The sequence below is a fragment of the Phytophthora cinnamomi genome, assembly GCF_018691715.1.
Source record: "Phytophthora cinnamomi strain GKB4 chromosome Unknown Contig37, whole genome shotgun sequence".
Taxonomy (NCBI): Eukaryota; Oomycota; class Peronosporomycetes; order Peronosporales; family Peronosporaceae; genus Phytophthora; species Phytophthora cinnamomi.
Genome location: NW_027150970.1, coordinates 276,538 through 298,216, shown reverse-complemented (window position 1 = coordinate 298,216; position 21,679 = coordinate 276,538). Strand labels below are relative to the sequence as shown.

General features: G+C 52.2%; 1 protein-coding gene across 3 annotated transcripts; it reads left to right on the top strand.

Moving 5' to 3' along the window:
• Positions 1-18,832: 18,832 nt before the first annotated feature.
• On the top strand, positions 18,833-19,938 carry IUM83_11802 (uncharacterized protein; the record flags this gene model as incomplete). 3 transcript variants are annotated; one of them, XM_067936383.1, is made up of 7 exons in its annotated part: positions 18,833-18,935; positions 19,010-19,150; positions 19,242-19,267; positions 19,331-19,448; positions 19,513-19,603; positions 19,679-19,763; positions 19,897-19,938. In XM_067936383.1, 7 exons carry the CDS (start codon positions 18,833-18,835, stop codon positions 19,936-19,938), a joined length of 606 nt encoding a protein of 201 aa, XP_067792064.1. The 3 variants fall into 3 exon arrangements, with proteins under 3 accessions (XP_067792064.1, XP_067792062.1, XP_067792063.1); XM_067936385.1 differs by lacking the exons at positions 19,679-19,763; positions 19,897-19,938 and adding an exon at positions 19,672-19,675; XM_067936384.1 differs by lacking the exons at positions 19,679-19,763; positions 19,897-19,938 and adding an exon at positions 19,672-19,675 and having other exon boundaries at positions 19,221-19,267.
• Positions 19,939-21,679: the final 1,741 nt, after the last annotated feature.

The following is a 21,679-nucleotide window of genomic DNA, read 5'->3' as shown; positions in this document are numbered from 1 at the left end:
TGGCCATGCCCCGCGTCGTGTGGGCGGCCGGCGGCTCTGTTCAGCCGGGCTCAGGGCCTGGAAACTACCTTGAACTCGACTGAGCGTCTCCTAGCGCACCCCGCACTCGGCCCGCCGTGCGTGCGTCTTCCTCTTGCGTAGCGCCACCCGCCCTTAGTCTCCGGTGCTCTTGATTCCCAGTCAGTCGGCCGCAGTGCGCCCGTGAAGCCTGCGAGCTCGGCGGACTGGCACAGTGTACCCATCCAGCCGAGTAGTACCGTCGGTGCTGCTTTCTTGGCTGTCTTGGTACCTTGTACCACGAAATCTGGTGTTCCTACACCACCCTAGCCGAGTCCGGCAGCCGAAACCTGCCTTGGTCTCGGCTGAGCTCTCTCCTGGACTCGGCTGTGGACTCCGTGCACTTCCTCCGGTCGCCGCGGTTAGACCTTGGCTCTTGGCACTCTCTCGTCCACGTAGCCGAGTTGGCGGGCCTTCTGGATTGCGCTAGCCTGGTGAACTCGGCTATCTGGTACAGTGTACCCATCCAGCCGAGTAGTACCGTCGATTCCGCTTTTAGGTGGATTTGGTGCACTGTTCCACTTGGGTGCTCCACAAAACTGGTGTTTCCTACACCACACTCGTCACCCGAGAGCTCGGACCCGCGTGGTGGAGATGCTCGGGCCTCAGAAATCTCGGAGCGAGCCGGGGAACTAGGCAACGAATCGGTCGACGAGTCCGAGGAGTGCGGTGACGGCGGACCAGTCTCCCGAGCCTTCGATGAAAGCGGCACCACCTCCGAACGAGAAGTCACAGGTGTCGGCGCATCAGCAACAACTGGCCGAGCCTTAGCGAAAGCAGTCTGGCCCGCATTAACCGGAGGCCCTGCAGCGATTGGGTCCACCGACACCTGGACCCCCACAGCTGGTCCAGAGCCTTCTTGCATTTCCGATCGAGACTTGGCAGCTCGGGCAGCCGAGTTAGCCTTGAGGTCCACCGGCGGTCTGCCGAGGCATGATATGTGCTTGACCTGGGACCCATGTAGCTGACCTCTGGACGCGTGGAACTAGTATGCGACTTGGACGAGCTCTTGGTGGGCCTCTTCGGGCGCTTGGCCGAAGAGTCAACTGACACCTCGTGGACCAATTCTTCAACCAAAGTGTCAGTAGAAGTACTGCCAGCGACCAATTGCTGCTTCGAAGCGTCAATCAGACTGCCGGATGAGCTTGGGATAGCATCAGTCGCCGACGAGCTCTCGCGGGGATGCTCGGATCCAACCGTGACTTCGGTCAACTGCTGACCCAACTTGCCAAGCTCACCGTGCATTAAGGTGACGACCGGTGGCAGACCGGAGTCCTCAGCAAAGTCAAAACTGCATAAGTTCGCACGTTGAGTGTCCTGAGTGTCCTGCTGACGGAGGTACACACTTCCCCACCTTCTTGACGTGAGCTACCAGGCTCGTCTTGATTTCCTCGCGGTCTCTTTTGATGGTCGCCCGAGCCTCCTTGATCGAGATCGCGTACTTCGCGCGCACCGAGCTTTTAAATTGTCGAGCATCACGGCGCTTTGACTGAGGGCATTAATAGCGATACCCATTTCGCGTGACAGGGGGTCTCACTCGGCGTGGACGGCACGATACTTATCGGCCAAGCGTCGGTCGAGGTCTGAGTCGACCCGCAACGGAGGGAAACGCACCAGACCAACCATCAGGTGAGCGAGGTCAGCGAGACGTCGCTCGGTGTTGTCTCGGAGGTAACGGGCTGGCGTCCCCGGCCGCGTCCTCAAGCACGTCCCGACGACGGTTCGGCGAGCCGAAGTGTCGGTGGGCGCGACTTCGCCTTCTTTCAAAACGTAGTAACGCGACGGGTTCGGCGACCTTCCACCCGGCCCATCCGACTGAGGACTTCGTGGAGATCCAGGTGGCGATGGACGTGCATCTTCCGGAGCCGCAGCCTCAGAGCGCGGTGGTGCTCCGCTGTCCGAATCAGAGGCGGGAGTTGGCACCGAATCAGCCTGGGCGCTGAAACCGGGTGTGGGGTTGATGCTGGGCATTGACATAATGTCTCAGAACGGTCCGAAGCCTCGAGGTGCCCCCCCCCCCCCCTGTTCGAATCAGAGACTGGAGTTTGCCCCACCGAGGCCTTGGCCGGTTGCGAAGACACGGTGGTTGATGACGACGCGCGGGGCGCTAAGGAAACGGCGAGAGCTTATGGGTCGTACTGCATCAAACAAGGACAACGAAGATGCTAGCACAAAGAAGAAGAAGATGCAGCAGACCCTCACAGAACTTAATGTGAGGCGTCGGCCGACGTCCGCCAGGGTTATTGCCGACTTGCCCCGCCGAGGACTCGATTGGCGCGACATCCTGGAGACGGATGAAGCACGCCACGACACTCATCACTTGAGCAGGGTTCGAGTCGAGGTTGGGGTAGTTGTGAGATTGGGTTTTGACCGCGGAGCAAGAGAGCCAGACCGAGGTCTAACGGCATCGAGGTTTTGGAGAAAGGTGACCGAGGTCTCTTATTGGTTACTCACGTTTACCGCGCCAGAGTGACAGGATGCTAGTTAGTGACTGCGGGGCTCGGCGGGTCCTAGTAAATCCCCACCGAGCTCTCCAGGTAGTCATAGTGGATACACATTTTGCCTCTTATCTGGAATCCGTACTTAAGACGAAAGCTCGTCCGGGTGTAGGATCTGACCGAAAGCTCGGTCAGCATTAGATATTTATATAGACATTAGGGTTCGAGGCTTCACCGCTTCTAACTATTAAATTAGAGCTGAATATTCCCTCCAAGCCACACAGGGTCAAGTCCGTCCACGGTAAGCATAGCTAGCGATGACGCGGAGTCTGGATACACTCGGCCGACGCGGGGTATGTCTGCCGGTGAACGTAAGGTACACTGACCGAGAGTTCGCCCTGGTAAGGCCAAAAGCGAGTTGATTAAACGCGAAAGCGTTTATATTACGTATCCCAGCCGTTTCTCGTGGCTGGCGGTGCCTTTGTGTGGGCTCTACCTACCTGACTGAGACTTCGACACGAGGCATATTTCCTGCCCTGTCTAAGGGATCGGACCTGGTGTTCAGGTTTAATCCTTACGATACTCCCCTACCTTTCGAGGGAAGCGTGTGTTGTTAGTAGGACTCGTCGCATTTGTCGAGGCCGAGGAGACGAGGATTTGTAAATTCGTGAATTCCTACACGACAACTGGGACAAGTTATATGAGTCGCTGTCCGAGGCGAACCGATCGGGTGATGTCGATATCAATGTCGGCCCCGTTCGTCTGAGAAAGGTGTCGTGGTGGGACCTCTGGGCCTTTATTACACAACTACGTCCACGCAGCTGTGTCGTCGTATCGAAAACGACGCGTTCTTAGTGCTCCAGAAAGAGATGGTAGAGGAGGAAACCCGCGCAATGGACTACGAGGTGAATTCGTTGGTATCCATGGCTCTTCGCACCGTCTTGAGAATTGCTGATTCACGCATGGAAATCCAGAGCAGATATCCCTTGAAAAGTTTCATGAACGTCTTGGACGTTGAGGGTTACGCCGATTTCATGCTATTCCACGGCGACAGATACGTGTGTGTCATGGAGGCGACAGATGAAGTCGATGATGATGACGACGATGAGGAGGGCGAGGACTCGGACGAGGGAGAAAAAAAAAGAGAAAAGACCTCCAAGTACAAAATCAAGCCGAGCAAGATGAAGACTGGTCTTGCGCACCTACTGGTAGCAATGGAGATGCTAAACACGTACATGTCGAGGAACATTGCGGGGGTCGTTACGGACTACTATCGGTGGTGGTTCGTTTCTCTGAACTACGAGAGTGAGACTACGATGCCCGAGGTTTCTATTGACTTCGACGCGCTGGGACCGGATGAGACGGAGTTAGCTCGTATCGTGGGGAAACTTGCAATCTTGGTAAGTTAGCAGACAAAGAAGTCATCAGCCTCGGCATCATCGCAAATGGAGCTATTGGCTCACTCGATCGTACGGCGGCCAAGGTAAAGTGTTCCAAAGTTTAAGATTTTATTGCTGGGGCAACGTCACTGAAGTTTGCATGTGCTGCAGGATTTGACGGTTATGCGGTGTTGTGATCGATTGCATTTGGCCATGCGATTTCGGCACAAAAACTACAAATCGTTGTTATGGGTGAAATATGACAGATTCCGGTTGTTTTTTTTTCTGGGTCCCTTCGTGCTGGTCGAAGGTGATAGCAAGTTTGATTCGAGAGTAGTGGATTTACGCGGAATAAAGGAATACAGCCGGTTGTGTTGGGTTCTATGAATGCCTCCCCGAATGCAGATTCACTAGTATAGAAATCTAGATATGCCTGAATATTTGCTCCATCAGAAATCGGAGGGCTGATTTCAACTTGCATGGTCTTGTACAGTACAATAATATAATTTACATTCAGGACCTCCCAATCCATCCTCAACCTCAGGTGATCGAGGTTCCGCTGTCCGCCCACCCCGGGGGCTATGCCCGTGATTCCGAGTATATTTTGCGTTCTCCGCGCACAGCTTGCCCATTCACTAGTCAGCGGGCAGCAGCAGAGCCGAAACGTTGCGCCTTGCTCGTAGTTTCTGGTCTTGTCCTCGCGTTCTCGATCCGGCACCTTGGAAACCTTCGGTCGAGTAGAGCGTGCCAAGCCGCTTGATTCCTACGAGTCGAATTGACAACTAATGGATTGAATGAAGTTGCTCCTGGCATCACCTAGCAGCTATACTACTCATGCAGCGCCTTGAAGGCACGATACGTACCCACGGCGTGGGTTCTGTTGAACCCAGAACGAAACTTAGATGATGGTAACCCCTGCGTCAGGGAAGACAGGCGCTGGTGTCGATAGGGTGCAGAAGGAGTTGGCATTCTCCCTCATACCAGGATGTCAGTAATATTAAATCAACACGGAAACATGCGTCTGATGTTGACTCGGTACTTACTCGAACCAGTGTCGAGGAGGGCATTACCATTATCGTAGACTTGCTTTAGGACGAATGGTCCTTTGAGACTGGGTTATTTTTCTTTCGCTTTCGCGCAGGAATTGGAGCATGTCATGGTCACCAATACGATAGAAGTGTTGTAGTCGCCGCATATTTTCACGGTCGTTTTCCTGCAGGACCGCCATCAATCGTTGCTTTGTCGAGTCCCTATTACGAATTGCAGAGGGAGTAGAAAGACGTACTCCCGGAAGAGATTCCTGCGGAGCTTCCGCAGGACAAAGGCATTCAGCACGAGATTGGTCTCGTGCCGGGCACGAAGTACTGTGTCACGCGGTAGTGGCCACTGCCGCGAGAGCATATAAACTATCGACGACTTCCCAGTTGGCAAAATGCAGCTCCCGCGTGATCATGCCTTCACCAAACATTAATTGAGCTGGGGAGGTTCGAAGAATAGAGTGATAGCTGGCTCGAATTGCGTAAGTAGCGTAGTCAAGAGCGACTTCGAGCTGGTCATTTAAGTCAGGACGTACGCGGGGGATGTTCATATTCCCAAGTGCACACGCACACAGATAGTGTTCACCTGCGGGTTTGTTGCCGTAATATGCTTGTCTTTAATCACCACCGAGGCCAACAGTTGCTGAAACTCATCGCCAGTGAACTCGGGACCTTGGTCATGGACGACAAATTTTGGGCGTGGCTAACGACACATCTGATCAATGTTGTACTAGAGGTCTTACCACGCTGCATAATTACTTCGAGCCATCGGAATTGCTGTTCAATAACTATCAGGCAGTACAAGTCCCCAGCAAACGTGTACCGGGGTTACACACACAAGTGACAACAGTCACTGGTGCATGACAACGGTCACAAGTGACAACTGTCACTTGTGCATGACATTTGTTACTTGTGGTTTAACAGATAAATATCTGTTAAAGGTTTTAGATACTTCCTCACATTGGTGTAAGGCACACCAATGGATACATTGAAGTGGGCGACCACAATGCGTGGTCCACACCTACCCAAAAGATCCTATTGATAGAAAGCAGCATCTTTTTACCAATTAGAGACGTGCATATTGGCGGGGCTCCGACATCCAGCCGCTGCCAACCCCTTTCATAGATGATAAACAGTTTTTAGCAGATTTAGAAGGAAGATCAATTTACAAACAATACAGTTCTCATTTTACCTAATCTAAGTCACTTGGAATCCTATCTTACTTAACTTATATTTGTGTATTCAATATAATTAACCTAAGTAATTACTAAGTACTTACGCTTCCTCATACACGTTGCGCAACGTGTAAGCTAAAGTAGTGAGTCAAGTTAGACCCACTACACCTGGTAGCACTTTGTAGTCCGTCCAACGACCGATTACGTGACGTTCGTACGAGGTGTACGAACGCGGAGCCGAGAACCACATGAGCACGGAGGTGACCATGGAGAGCTCCAATACGCCTGCAACGCATGTTGCACGCGCGGACTGCCCCCACCTGTCAGATCCAGAGTGGGAGGCCCTCCGACGACTGTCAACACAGTCATTGGGGAGGCGGCGATAGCTACGATGCTGCGTACGCTATCGCCGACAGAGCAACATGGTGTTGCTCTGGGGTTCATCATGAAGGAGCAGCGCGATGCAGCTTCCTCAGCGACGGCGTCGTCGGGGACGACACCGCGTGCTCAACCATTCAAGTTGAGCGTGAGCAATTACGTAGGAAGAGAGGGCGAACCTCTCCTCCGATGGCTTGTCGAACTCGACACAGCCATAGCGGCTCGACGCATCGTCGACCCGCTGTCGAAGGTCGCGTTCGCCATGTCCTGCCTTGGCGGACGCGCAAGGTGTTGGGCGTATGGACGCCGACTCTCCGATCCTACGTGCTTCAGCACGTACGAGGTGTTCAAAGAGGAGCTCAAGCAAGCGTTTGAGCCCCCGCAAAACGAGTTCCGGGCGAGGGCGGAGTTCCTCGACCTTCAGCAGGGCGAGCATGACGTCCATGCTTACGCGCAGCGCGCACGATATTTGGTATCAAATATCGTGACCAACCCGATCAACGAGGCGACTAAAGTCATCACGTTCATGAAGGGACTTAGAGATGGGCCCCTGAAGACCTATCTCTTCCGAGAGTACCCGAGTACTCTCGAAGCTGCGATAACTCTCGCAATGCAAGAAGCGTTTAGCCTGCGGCAGGCTAAACTGCATGTGAACGTGCCGAGGCCGCAACCGCGCCCGGTAGTGAGCACGGGAGGTCCGGAACCAATGGACCTCTCGAATGCAACGGCTGCTGGTCACCAGCAGCACGGAAGTAATGTGCGATGCTTTCGTTGCGGAAGGATCGGTCACTTTGCCAGAGAGTGCACGGCTCCCGTGCACTACAATGGTGAGATGCCGGGCATCGCCGCGGACCAGCAAAAAACGCGAACATCCAGTAGGCGCGGGGCGCCCTACTGGTAATGCAGTCACGGGTGCCGACATTGGGCACGCAACACTGAGGACTGCAGCCCCCAGTGAGACCAGCTCTCACTGCAAGAAACAAGATGACAGGCCGAACCTAGTCATCTTGAAGGTTTACTCGAAGAGAGCGAGTAACTCTCTTCGAGCTTTGGTAGATTCAGGCGCGTCGAACAACTTTGTTCGACTGCGGAGCTTACCGAGTCTTGGCTTCGAGGAGGTAGATACACCTCGAAGTCTTCTGGAAGTTCGATTGGCAACAGGTGCCATCTTGAAGACCGAGAAGCGCGTCGTGAACGTGTGCTTCTCGTACAAACAACGAGTGTTTGTCGAACACTTTATCGTCCTGGACCTGGACGATAAGTTCGACGTAGTAATGGGCATGCCGTGGCTTGCACGGCATGATCCGGTGATAGACTGGAAGAAGCGCACGCTCGTGCGCTTCGGACGCGACAGCGGAACAGAGAGCGATGGCCCTGTTACCGCGGCTCACCAGTCGAGACAGCGCTTAACGCTGCTGTCCCGGAGTGCCCAAGAAGTGCGCGAGGGCGCGCACAAGTGAGACCAACGTCGGCAATGCTGCCGACGTCGGAAGAAAAAGATGTGTTGGTTCCGGGAACCAACACCCACGTTCAAGCGTGCAAGGGACAGTCCCTGACCCGAAGCGGTCAGGTCGACAACGACGCGTCGGCTCCGGGAGCCGACGCACCCTCGGTCATGAGGGGCTCCGCCAATGAATGGCGTCGAGGTGACGAAGGCGTGTCAACTCCGGGAGTTGACGCTGCAAACAGTGCGGACGGTTGCAAACGTACCGCACTGACGCAATTTGCATGCTGCCGTGCAGCCGAGCTGCACGAAGGAAAATGCGGTCAAGCCGGGCTTGATACCGCGCGCCCGCGCGGGCGAACAACAGTCCACGGCCGGGCCTGGACCAGACGAACAACTGTGAGGAGCCCGGCTCCGCACAACAAGAAAATGGCGCAAGCGGAGAACGCTGGACAAGTCTCGGTCCGGGACCGAGACGCAACAAGAACAGTCTGCTGGGCAGACTGGGGCGGTGATGCCGGACGTCGAGACGCTAAGCGTCTTGACGCGCACCGATACTGGATTCCAGTATCGCGAAATGGAACTCGCTAATCCTCCGACGAAGGCGTCGGAGTTGGCTTCGCTTCCAGCCATGAGCTGGAAGCGCTTCACACGCGACTTGCACGATGGGCGCATCGAGCAGGTCTGCGTTCTTTCGAACAGAGAAAGAACGGCGAGCGAAGAGCTGAGGCAGCTCTTCATGGGAAGTACGACTGAGAGTGAAGACACTCTCAGTGCGAAGACGAAGCGAGAGCGCTTCGAGGAACAAAGCTGGGACTCGCTGAAGTCGAGTCCCTATTACGAATTGTTGAGGGAGTACAAAGACGTACTCCCGGAAGAGATTCCTGCGGAGCTTCCGCAGGATAAGGGCATTCAGCACGAGATTGATCTCGTGACGGGCACGAAGTACTGTGTCACGCGGCTGTGGCCACTGCCGCGAGAGCAAGTGAAAGCGATCGACGACTTCTTTGGAAGTCGTCGTAAAGCAGGACAAGTGCGGGAATCAAAGTCCCCGCACAGTGCTCCGACGTTCTGTGTCAAGAAGCCACAGGGCGGATGGCGCATCGTCCATGCGTACAACAAGCTGAACGATGCGACGGTACCGGCGCAGACGCCGATACCGCGAAACGATGTTATCATCGATTCGATGGCCGGGAGCACCATTTACAGTGCTCTCGACTTGCGAGATGGATTCTATCAAATCCTAATGCGTGAGAGCGATATCCCTCTCACGGCAGTGAGCACGCCAAGCGGCATGCTCTGGGAATGGCTAGTAATGCCACAGGGGCTTAAGAACGCCCCTGCGACTTTCAACAGGTGCGTGACGCACTTGTTGCGCTCGGTGCGCGACTTCGCACCGAGCTACTTCGATGATGTATTCATCCACAGCCGGGCTGTGGACGAGAATACCGACGTAGAGATGCACAGGGTGCATCTCCGGAAGCTACTTGAGCTTATGCGAAAGCATAAGCTCTACGCGAACCTGAAGAAGTGTATCTTCGGGGCGAGCGAGATACCCGTCCTCGGGTGTCTCGTAGGGAAGAATGGTGTTCGCCCTGACCCGGAAAAGGTCAGAGTGATCAATGAATGGCCAACGCCTTCAAGTGTCAAGGAACTGAGGCAGTTCCTTGGCTTGACCACGTACTTGTGCAAGTACGTGGAGGACTATGCGGGCAAGATCCGCTCGCTGTCACAGCTTCTTAAGAAAGAAGCTGTGTGGAATTGGACACCCGATTGTCAAAAGGCATTCGATGCAGTCAAGCGGGGCTTGACTGAGGCACCGAGCTTGGCAGTGGCTGACCAAGGTCGTCCATTCCACGTCGTATGTGACGCATCCGACTTCGCGATCGGATGCGCGTTGATGCAGCACGATCACGAGGGCCGTGATCGTGTCGTCTATTTCCAGTCGCGTCAGCTGAAAGCAGCTGAGCGCAACTATCCGGTGCATGACAAGGAACTCCTTGCCATGAAGTACGCACTCGCAAAGTTCCGAGTGTATTTGCTTGGGAGTAGACCATTCGTGGTCTACACCGACCATGCTTCACTGCGCACCGCAGTGAAGTCACCACACATATCACAAAGAATGGCGAGATGGCTCTCATTCTTTGCGGAGTATAACTTCCGGGTCGAATACAAACCCGGAAGATTGAATGTAATGGCCGACACGTTATCACGTCGCCCGGACTACGCAGAAGCTGCTGACGTCAATGCCATTGACGTCATGCGATCGAGCAAACCCACATCGTCCCTATTGGATGATGTGAAGGCCGCGTACGCGCACGACGCGGACGCGAAACTTTTGTTGGCCTATGGCACAACACCTTCTGACAAGGCTCGTCAGAAGTTGCCCAAACACCTTCGTGCGCGTGCACACCGATATCGGGTGCACGACGGACTGCTTCTTTATAATGCAGTCGACGACAACGCGGATCGCGTTGTCGTTCCGAATGACCATGACCCTGCGACTCAGGATCATGTACGAATATCATGATGCCCCGACTGCGGGACATCTCGGACGTGAGAAGACTTACGTCCTTCTCACGCGCGACTTCTACTGGCACCACCAGTGTAAGTGGGTGCGCAAGTACATCCGTGCTTGCGAGGTATGCCAACGCGTAAAGCCTGCGCCATTCGCGCAGGCTCCACTGCAATCACTACCGACTCCGTCGGAGTGTTGGAAGTCCATGTCTTTGGACTTCATCTTTGGTCTTCCCCCGGATAGCGGAGGGAACACCGGTGTTGTGGTCTTCGTCGACCGCTTCAGCAAGATGGTACATCTTGCTGCGGTGCCGGCAGAAGTGACCGCGAAGCAGACGGCCCGTCTGTTCGTCGACATGGTGTTTAAACACCACGGCATGCCGTCCGACATCGTGTCGGACAGAGACCCGCGCTTCACAGCGCACCTGTGGCAAGAAGTGTTTACACTTCTTGGGAGCCATCTTTCAATGTCGACTGCGGATCATCCGTAGACGGACGGTCAAACCGAGCGCGTGAATCGCGTGCTCGTCGATATGCTGAAGAGCTACGCTCACTCGTTCCAATACTGGAGCTAGTGCTTATCGATGGCAGAGTTTGCCATCAATAACTCAGTGCATGCCTCGACCGGGCATACACCGTTCTACGTGCATGCCATGCGGCATCCACGTCTACCGCTTTTACTCGGAGTGATGGCTCCCACTTTAAGTGGGGGAGGATCTACGACTGCAATACAGCAGCCGCAGAAAACCGCTGACACTTGCACAGTGTCAGCTGCAACAACGGACAAACCACATGAGTCTGCGCAGGGAGCAGACTCCTCCAACAACAAGGCCAACGACCACGGGTCTGCGCAGGGCGCAGACACCACAAAGAACCACGCAGAGGCCGGGCCTCTAGCGGAGAGCGAGTTGAATAACTTCAGCTCGGATGCGATTGACTTCATCAATAAAAGACAAGCCGTACTTCGGTTTGTCCAAGACGCAATAGCAGCTTCTGTTGACCAACAGAAGCTGAACGCCGATAATATTGGCAGGGGGAACACAAATAAATTCACAGTGGATTCATTGGTTTTGTTATCTACTCAAAACCTGCCGAAATAGGCCGTTTCGGATTTCGGAGCAAGTAAGCTTGCTCCGCGCTTCATCGGGCCATTCCCGGTGATGGCACGCCACGGTAACGCATACACATACCGTCCATCATGCGGCTCCACCCGACATAAATGTCGGGTGGTTAAAGCCATACCTCCAGCACGAGCCACATGGCTCGTCTGACCCGAAGAGACAGACTCGGCTGGGGAAACCCTCCTCTCCAGCGCGTAGTCGCGCTGGAGCAGTTAATACAATCGGGCCTACAGCCCGACCGGCACGTTCAAGGCGGTCTGGGAGACCGTCACAGCCGGGACACGATAATACAGAGCGGCAACCTCCGCTCTCTGAAGGTACTCCACGACCGTCACCTGGTCGTGGAGCGACACGAGATGAAGGTCAACACGGCGTTGACCATCGGGGCGTGTTTCCACCACCTCCTCCACCGCTGTGAGGCGCACGCGGAGAAATTCGCTGGATCGTCCAGCGAATTGTTAATCATAGGAAAACAATCCGAGGTCCGGGTTGTTTTCGCATTCGTTGGAGTGGTTTCCCTCCCCAACCCGACACGTGGGAACCACTGAACGTCCTTATGGAAGACGTTCCGGACATGGTGAAGGAGTACAAAACCCAACACGCACTACCAGCAAGAAGGTAGTGCGAGCGCTGTAGTAATCTACAACGCCTGACGACTCGCGTACTAGATAATTAGCACGGAGACCATGATACTTTCAGGTATACATATAGTATACCTGTTGTGGTCGCGGTTGCTAATACGCACCGACACCTGGACGAACAGTGCGCACGGCGCACGGACACCAGCCTCCACCGCAACAGCGTGGAGTTGCTAATCCTTGCGTCACTTCGAGAAGGACTCGAAGTGCTTTGGCGCTTGCTTACCCAATCACGGTAAGCAACAGAAATTCGCTTAGAGATGTCGACGCACAGACGCGGTCGACATCGAAGAATCGTACTGTAGTCTGTTCCCGTGGTAGCGGCGCACCTCGCCCTACCGCGCATGGTACTCAGCAACAGAGAGCTTACCCTCTGTTGCAATGGCAGTCTTCAGCTTGGTCGTACTCATTGCGGATGAGTACGGAAATCCCCAACACAAACAATTGACAAGCAGTCAATATTAATTGACGTGTCGAGACCGACACGTCTAAGCTTAACGGGGGGATGGTGTAACGGGGTTACACACACAAGTGACAACAGTCACCGGTGCATGACATTTGTCACTTATGGTTTAACAGATAAATATCTGTTAAAGGTTTTAGATACTTCCTCACATTGGTGTAAGGCACACCAATGGATACATTGAAGTGGGCCACCACAATGAGTGGTCCACACCTACCCAAAAGATCCTATTGGTAGAAAGCAGCATCTTTCTACCAATTAGAGATGTGCATATTGGCGGGGCTCCGACAGCCAGCCGCTGTCAACCCCTTTCATAGATGATAAAGAGTTTTAGCATATTTAGGAGGAAGATCATTTACAAACAATACAGTTCTCATTTACCCTTAAACTAGCTACTTGGTTTTTTTATTTGATTTATATTATACTTGTGGACTCAAGTATAATTAATTCAAATTATTTATAAACTGCTACGCTTCTTCATACAAGTAGCGCGACGTGTAAGCTAAACTAGTGAGCCAAAGTAGGCCCACTACAAAACGGCCCTAACAAATCCGCGTGACCAACAGCACTGGGCGAACTGTGTTTGAGGCAGGAGTTTGGGGAAGATGACTGTACTGCTGTTTTCCACGATGAAGTGTCACTTTCTTGCCCTCCACTCATGCATTAGCGTACTTTGCCACCTCTGCTTGCATTCCCTGCCACCAGAATGTATTCATCGACTGGTACTGCCTGTCAGCACCTGGGTGTAGCAAATAATCGTGGTACAACTCCACGAGACTGTGGCGCAGTGACTCTGGTACCACAACACGTATCCGATAGTGCAACAATACAACTCCGAGTGCTGAGCGGAAACAGGATCCACTTGATTTTCTCCAGCCTGGAAATAATGTTCATGCAAGTAGTATCTTGTAGTTCGTGCTTCTTCATGACAGAACCATCAATTGCAATTTCTTCTACTACTGCGAAAAGTTCCTCTTCAGCGATCTGCTTGACAAAATCATAGCGAAGGCGAAAAAATGCATCAGCTCCAACATTTTGATGGCCATGAGCATACTCCATTTGCAAACGATATTCTTCAAGTAGTAGGTTCCAATGCGTGGTGCGCTGCGAATTCCCGCGAGGGAAAAGTAGATGATTGTGATCTGTGTGCATGATCACAGGAAACCCAAGCAGCATGGTCCGGTATTCCTTCAAAATTTCAACAACTGATAGCAACTCCCACTCCATCGTAGAGTACGTCCGTTGGGCGATCGTAGTTGATCGCGAGAACCAGGTGATAATTCTTTTGCCCTGGAGGATGACACCTCCGATCTCTCGACTGCTCGCGTCCGCGAATACGTGAAAGGGCCGGTTGTAATCAGGAAATGCTAACCAAACCGTGCGAGCGCGTGCAAACTTTATCTCGCCGAGCGCCGCAGCATCCGCGGGTGTCCACGTGAAAAAAAAACATTTTTCGACGTTAGTCGGTTGAGTCTGGCTGTCATCGCGGATTTATTAGGGCTATCTCTCGGTAATAAGAGATCATTCCCATGGAGCGGTGGAGCTCCTTTTTGTTGCGGGGCTCTGCGATCTGCTGGGTGGCGTTCACTTTCTTCACTTGAGGTTGAATGCCATTGGCGGTCAGGGTGAAGCCCAGATACTCGACTTGGTCGCGACGGATGTGGCACTTCCTTGCGTCCAGTGTCACATGGTACTGCCGAAGACGGTCAAACACGACACGTAAATGCTCCAAGTGAACTTTTGTATTCTCGAAAAAGATGAGAAAAACGTCCAGATAAACGATAACGAAAGGAAGGTCACCTACCGAATTCCTCGAAGAGCGGTTCCCCCGTGGTACATTGCCGAAGGGGGACAACTCATCGAGGAAATCATCCAGAGCCTACCACCCGCTCATTAGATAAAATCGAAAATATTTTGAGGAGCTGCTGGGAGGGCGCCATTAATCGTACGTTGCCCGTTGTTTTAAGGCGAGGCAAAAAGCCCACATGACACGTTTGAGATCCCAAGCGGATAACGTACGCCTTGACTACGTACTCGAGCCCTTCGTCTTCAGCGACAACCGCCTCCCCTCTGCATACGATGGTGTCGTCGATTTTATATGATTGTCACAGGCTTCATGTGCCGTACAGCTCCCCCTAGCTCCCCCTCATTACAGCCGACAACATCTACACCACGAATCAACGGCTGGTCCGTCGTCCTGCTTTGAAGTAAGAGTTCGAGCCGCAGCAGAGAAAGCGGTGAGCGAGACAGCAGGACGTACCATGGGCGCCTTTCAGCTCAAAATGAAATGGGAGATAATTGGCTAAAAATACTGCACGGGGGAACAGTTTTTCGAGGAAGACCCTTCAAATCTTGCACATCACTTTATATGGCGAACCCGACAGGGGGGGGGTCAGCGTTTCGAGGTGATTTTGGGGGGGAGAGCACTTCGAGGAATTCGGTAGTATGCGTTCCATGCACGCTTGATATTCGTCCGGGGTCGTTGAAATGCCCATTTGAACTTTAATTTTTCCAAATGTCAGACAAAATGCCGTCGCTGGGCCCGCTCTGTCTCGCCAGGCGTCTAACAAAGTAAGTAACCCATGTCGGCATCCAAAGTGTTTATGCACTTGGCGTTCCCCAGTCTGAGCAGTATTTCGCGGATTTTGGGCACATAGTAGGGAGACCTGCGCGTGAACTTGTTCAGTCGGCGGAAATCGACTAACCAACGAAGGGATCCGTCAGGTTCCGTCAGAAAGAACGGTGGAGCAGAAGTCTCCGAGCCATAAATTCGTTCGATCGCATCAAGCTTAAAAAATCTGCAAACCCTTGCTTGCGGGGTGCGCACTACCATATCGACATCGTATTAACTGTGATACGAAGCAAACACGTATTTAAAAACTAACACATACATTAAAACACGATTTGCAGTGATTCCAATAATGTAGTTGGACGTCGCGGACCAGCAACGGCGTCACCAAATCACCTCCTCTAGTCGGCGAGGGAAGGCGACATTTTCCAAAATCTCCCAACTGCGAATCGACGCGAAGATGGACTTTGTCGACAAGATTTTGTAAAGAAAGATCGATAATGTCTGTCTCGGAACATTGCACCACAAGAATTACAGCGAGCGGTTAACGGCGGGGTTGAACCCGAAGCAGGTCGGCGGAATGCGTCAATCCCCGGGACTATTGGCTCTAGCAAATTCTGTACTGAGCAAGGCGGGCACTGGCGGTCATCGCAAATACACGTAGGCTTCGTAGTTAATACGCTGATAGCGAGGTGTATTATCCGCTTTTGAAAAGTGGCATCATTCTGTAGTGTTGATTCAGTGGCTGTAGATGGAAAACTGTGTAGCCACACCGCGAAGTGTGCGTGCAGGTCCCCAGCAACTTGTGTTTCGGCGGCGGCGCCAATTCCCGCGCAACACCAAAAATGCCACCACCACGCTTTGACGCGCGGTCCTGTACATCCCGCGCTAACGACACCTCTATAACCGTATCCATGACTCTCAAAAAAATACTTCGCGCATTCGACAGGGCGGCCAGCTGCAATAGCCTTTAGTTCTGTTCGATTGGGTACCAGCAACAGGTTAGCTTCATGTAGCGTACACTCCGCGGCTGCCCCATTTTTTTGGCAATATTACACGTCCCTGCGGTGTCAGTGGAGACTGTGAAAAATACCTGAAGAGGACCAAATCGTTTCAACATACTGAATAGGTCATGCTTCGCTGCTCGAACGCGTTCGCACGCGCACTTCCGGCGGAAGAAAACAAAGGAAACGTGTTGAAATGGCCCGTCAGATACCAGGTCAATAGACGCTTAGGTCATTTGGACTCGATTTGGGCGTAAAAAAATCCTGACATGACGGCAAACGGGAAAGCGATCTGATTTGCTGAAATCGGTATATGATTTACGTCTATAGGCTCAGCTCAACTATGACCCCCCCCATTATTCGTGTCTTTCGTACGGAGAAAATACATACGAGAACCCATAGCCGCGCGTTTTCTTACGTTCCCCTGTTCTGGAGTGAACGGTGGTCGAAGACGTTGTTATCACGCATTATCGCTGTCGTGAGTGGAACTACGCTCACTGAGCCCCACTCTGGAATATGCCGAGCTTGAAAAGCTACGGTTTCTCATGTACGATTACGTTAATAGTGTAGTCACATCACATACGCCGTGTACAGTAATTCACGCGATGTAGATATTCGGCAGATAGAATGACAAGCGTCCTCTATTGGTCAAAACTCGTTTTGAGATGAGAAAACGTATGTCTACATACCACCCAGCGGACTGTCGAACCTACCTCCTTCCATCGTCTTCTAGGCATTGCACTAATGGCGTGGTTTATTCTGTTGATTGCAAGGCTTCGTGTTGTAGGAGCAATTCTTGGTCGATATGGTGAACTGGTTTCATCGCTTAGCGACTGTGTTGGTTTAGGAAGACTCGAGTTGATCAGTTGGGGAGATCTATTTATCAACGAATACATCGGGTTGTTTGAACATACTTGCACGTGAAGATGGTGATCGCGAAGAGGAAGTGGGAGCCCGCACATTACTCTAAACACCCTGAACATGCCAACATCACGCTCGGCATCCAGCTTCAATCACACAAACGCTCTCTTCTATACTGCCTAGTATACACTGCCCACGGGGTCTATGACTTTGGCGTACTGTGACGGCACGCTGACTGCCTGGCCGTCATTGAAAGCGGCCTCGAGCACCTGAGCACCGCGCGCAATGTGGACGTTGCTACGAAGCAAATATGCGTGAATACACGAGGCTCATGCATCACCAACGGGCTCAAAGCGAGATGCTTTCATGGCGAAATGCTTATAGCACCGGTTTCACAGCAGCTGAAAGACACGATTTGTATTAATAGCCAATAGAATACCTCGCTATACTCATGTGAACTACATAAACTGTGTTCCAGCCCATAAAAACATTTACTTCCACAGAAATGGCTTAGACGCGTTTCGGTTGCACTTGGGCGCTCAACATAAGTTGAAAAAATCACTCATACTAAACCGAAGTGATAGGCCAAAGTGGCTCCTTAGCAACCTCAAGGTGCAAGAACCCGTATTTAGGCGTCCCTTCGCATTGGTCCAAAAGTAGGTCGTTTGGCAACATACGTAGACCCACGGTGGATACTTCGCGACCCTTCCCACAAACCTGGCGCACATCCTTGAAAACGTGGCGCCGTTTGTTAGCGTGTAACTACATTTCTAAAACGATCGCATTACAAACGCGAAACTACTATAAACTTATCCGAGAGGAATGCCGTGGTTTGCTGAAAAAAAACTAGTGGGTTCAGCCTGGGCATTAACTGAGTAACCGAAACGTTTTTTCGACCACATCCACAAACACGACGCACGTCCCGTGCAAGATTACGTATGTGACGTCCTTACAAAGAGCAAGTTAGCAAATGCACCAACACGTAAAAAAGCCGCTGTTGCCATCTTTTATGAAATATGTTTTAAACACGCAAATTTTGGAAAAATATAGCCCAGAGAGCGTTAGCTTTCAGCCCTAAAGGCTGAACCAACAAGTTTTGCTGGTGCCGAGTTGTGTTGACATATCACTCGCACTGAAGTGGCTATCACTCTTTTCAACTTTAACTTCCATAGACTTGACACTATTACTTAAGCATCAGCGTGCTGTCATCGGTCAGCTAAAACTCTAGTGCGGTGTAAGAACAACATTCTTCTTCTTTGGAACTGAGGGCACCGAGAACATTGTGATACTTCCTCCCCCCCCCCACACACACACACCCAAAAAAAATAAATGCCCTTCTTGCAAACCCCGTGGCGAACATATCGGCATGGGCACCCGCACTCTCGAGGTATCAATCTGACGTTTCTTTTTCGCATCAATCATCACGGATCACAAGCAAGCAGCTTAGCCCCTTGAACGCGGATGGGTTCAAAAAGAGGATATGCTGTTCGGAACAACATAACAACACCTTGGATTCTCTATAGGCCAAAAATCGCAAAAGTGGATCATCGTCCCTTCCCACATACCAAGCGAATTTGATTAGGCCACGTTTTCGAATCAGCCATTCCTATTGGATAAGAAAACAGGTGGGATAAGTACCACGGAACAGCAGCGGGCTGGTTATTTTGGAAATTTTGAGAAATATCGGTTCCCCTCAACCGCTCTGTTGCCACACCAATCATTCCTTGATTCCATCGGTCTGGAGACAAGACATGGACTACGCAATGGATTTCAAGGCCATTTGGCTGCTATTTCGCAAGGAGAAGTGGACGTGGAAGGCAGCGACCGAGATCCAAACCCAATACGGTCTTCGTGGTTTGTGGAGTGCACTAGCGTGTATTGAATTTGCTTTGTGTGTGCCCACAATTAGCCGCAACTACACAAACCAGGGCGCAATCTGAGAGGGGGTAAGCAAGGCGAGGACTACGTCAACTGCGAGGGTGAGTTGTTGGTCTATGGGCGCTCCGACAAAGAGCTGTGTGCAAGGCTCAACATCGCCAACGTCATGGTGCGCTCGGATCACTATGCAAGTTCGTGCACTCATACCTCATTGAATTGCACCACATACTATTTATTTATGTGTTGTTTGTCCTGACATAGTTCGTGGTACGGCAACTGTAGAAGCGCCTGCTCGTCCTAAGTCTCCTGTGCGCAAAACGCCAACAATCCCCGCCCTGCTAACCGACCAAAGAAGTCGGCGGTGACCTAAGAGCCCAGCTGCCAAGGCACCGAATAAGAAGACGAAGAAGCCACTGAGAGAGAAAGCCATGCAGCGACGCCGAGAGCTGACCGCTTTTGATAAAATCTGGGATCGCCATAACAGCACCGGTTTGTCGCTTGTTCTTTTGATTTTTGGTTTCTCCTCCAACGTAGTCTTTAATAAATGCTGTAGAGACACCGATCCGATGGAAAAGCGGAAGAGTCATCATCGATTACTCCAGCACCCCCGATTTCATCTTCCACTTGTGGTGGCGCTCCGGAAGGTATAGCGTTTTGAAGTTATGATTTTACTCGCGAATGACCTAATAATGACTAGTTTTTGTGTAATAAGCTGACAGGACCGCAGAGGCTTCGAGCGGTGTTAGTGACGTGGTGCTTGTTAGCACAAGCGATCCTTGCAAAACCGAATGCTTACAACGAGAAGTAAGTGGTGTGACGATGATGCTGAGCTATGAAGAGATGGAGGGTTTGCACATGAGCTTTCAAAGTGATGATATATCGCTGTTATCGTTTACGCTGACACGATCACCAACTGATTTCTGTGTAATCCTGACAGAGCCATCCGCGATTTACAACGACACTCAACTCGGTGAAATGAAACGCATGGTCTGGGAGGTGTTGGGAGCCAACATTGTTACTACGATTACAGAATCGTCGACAAGATGCACGACGGCTACTGCGGACCATCCAGAGCCATCATGGAAACATCTAAGTCGCCGCTCAAGCTCTTTTACTACTTCCTGCCCAAAACGTTTTAGAGAAAGGTGGAAGCACACATGAACCTGTACTGGAGACATAATTTCGAGGCGCGACCGTCGAAGGCTGAAGAGAAGGAGCGCTTGGTGGCGAATTGGTGTCAGCGTAGTAGTGCACAGTTGCCAAGAATTCTAAAGAAATTTCAGGAGGTTTTCCTACACGACGTTGTACAACGGATTGGTGTGATGCTCGCACTTGAGTTGAGCCCGCGCAAGTAGATGGATCAGCACTGGGGTACGAGAGAACTTGATGATCTTCCTGTTGCCACGTTTAGGCATTCTCGATGCCAATGTTTATCAGGTGATACCTCTAAACTGACATGCTGTGTATACTATCTAAATTTTATGCTGTTTGTGCAATAGATTCAACAAGTACTAAAAGGGCTCTTCCTCGGCCTTCTCGACGTGGCTTTGGTCGATGCCGACATTGTTCACCGCCATGCGTGAGAGAAAAAGTCACTTCGATTGTCTTGCACAACATCGCAAGGAGCTGGGGGAGATGGAAGACAGCTTCACCCAAGCACGAGCACCATCTACCGACCACGGCGCGACGGAACGGCCTATTGCGACGCGAATCGAACACACTTACGCAAACAACCGACGCGCGCTTGATAAATGCCGTCCAGCGCCTTAGACAAAGAAAATACAAGGTATGCTCGATCTACAGGCCCGAAGGAAAGAAGAGAAGGGGGGGGGTTAACGTACTACTGTGCAAAGTGTTCAAAATGTAAGCGATGTCTCGTTACTTTGTTTAACAAGGTGCGGGGGCGTAGAAGTTTCAACCCCGATGACTTGCACTCCATCTCATCCCGCATCTGTCGGATAACCAAGTTGGAGTCACCGCATACCACCAGCCAGGCAATCTCATCCATTCCTTCCAGAAGTGATCATCCGAGGAGCAATCCCCGATACTCGGCCTCGTTGACGGTGAGGTCCGTCGCGTAGCCGGATGCCGCTTGCACAACCTCCCACCCAGGCAACTTCCTGACAACTGCGCTGAATGCACCGCCTTCCCGTTTAGCCTTGGCTGAGCCGTCGATGCTCATGACGTGGAGCTCTTCGTCGCGTGTCACAACTGGGACCGGGATGACGACTACCTTCGGCGCGCATCTTCGCGGTTGGATTTCCTCCAGAGCGGTATCGATGAACGCTCGGGGTGTGATACTTGCGGCCATAGTACCAAGATCTCATCTTATCCCTTCGTGGAACGACTGATCTAGAGCCTCCACGGCGAGAGGACGGCGGCCCACTGTGAGAGTCGGCCTTGGAGTCCCTTGGATCGAATCAACCAAGCGCGCGTCGTATGGCGGGTCAAGACCCGGCGGCCAAAATCGTATAGCATTCACTCAGGGCGCGCAACAGGGCCAAGCTTTCTTCTCGATGACGCTGTTATTCAACTCGTTAGGCTTCGGTGTGGGGCTGACGAACTTCACCGGCATACACGAGTACACCTGAGATGGCCCAGGCGCTGGAATATACGATGGCGACGGGCCCTCGACTCGCGTCGAAGTGCTTCAACATCGGGGTCTCGGCAAATTTTGTTTTGATTGCGTCAAAGGCACGCATCGCATGGATCCACTTCTG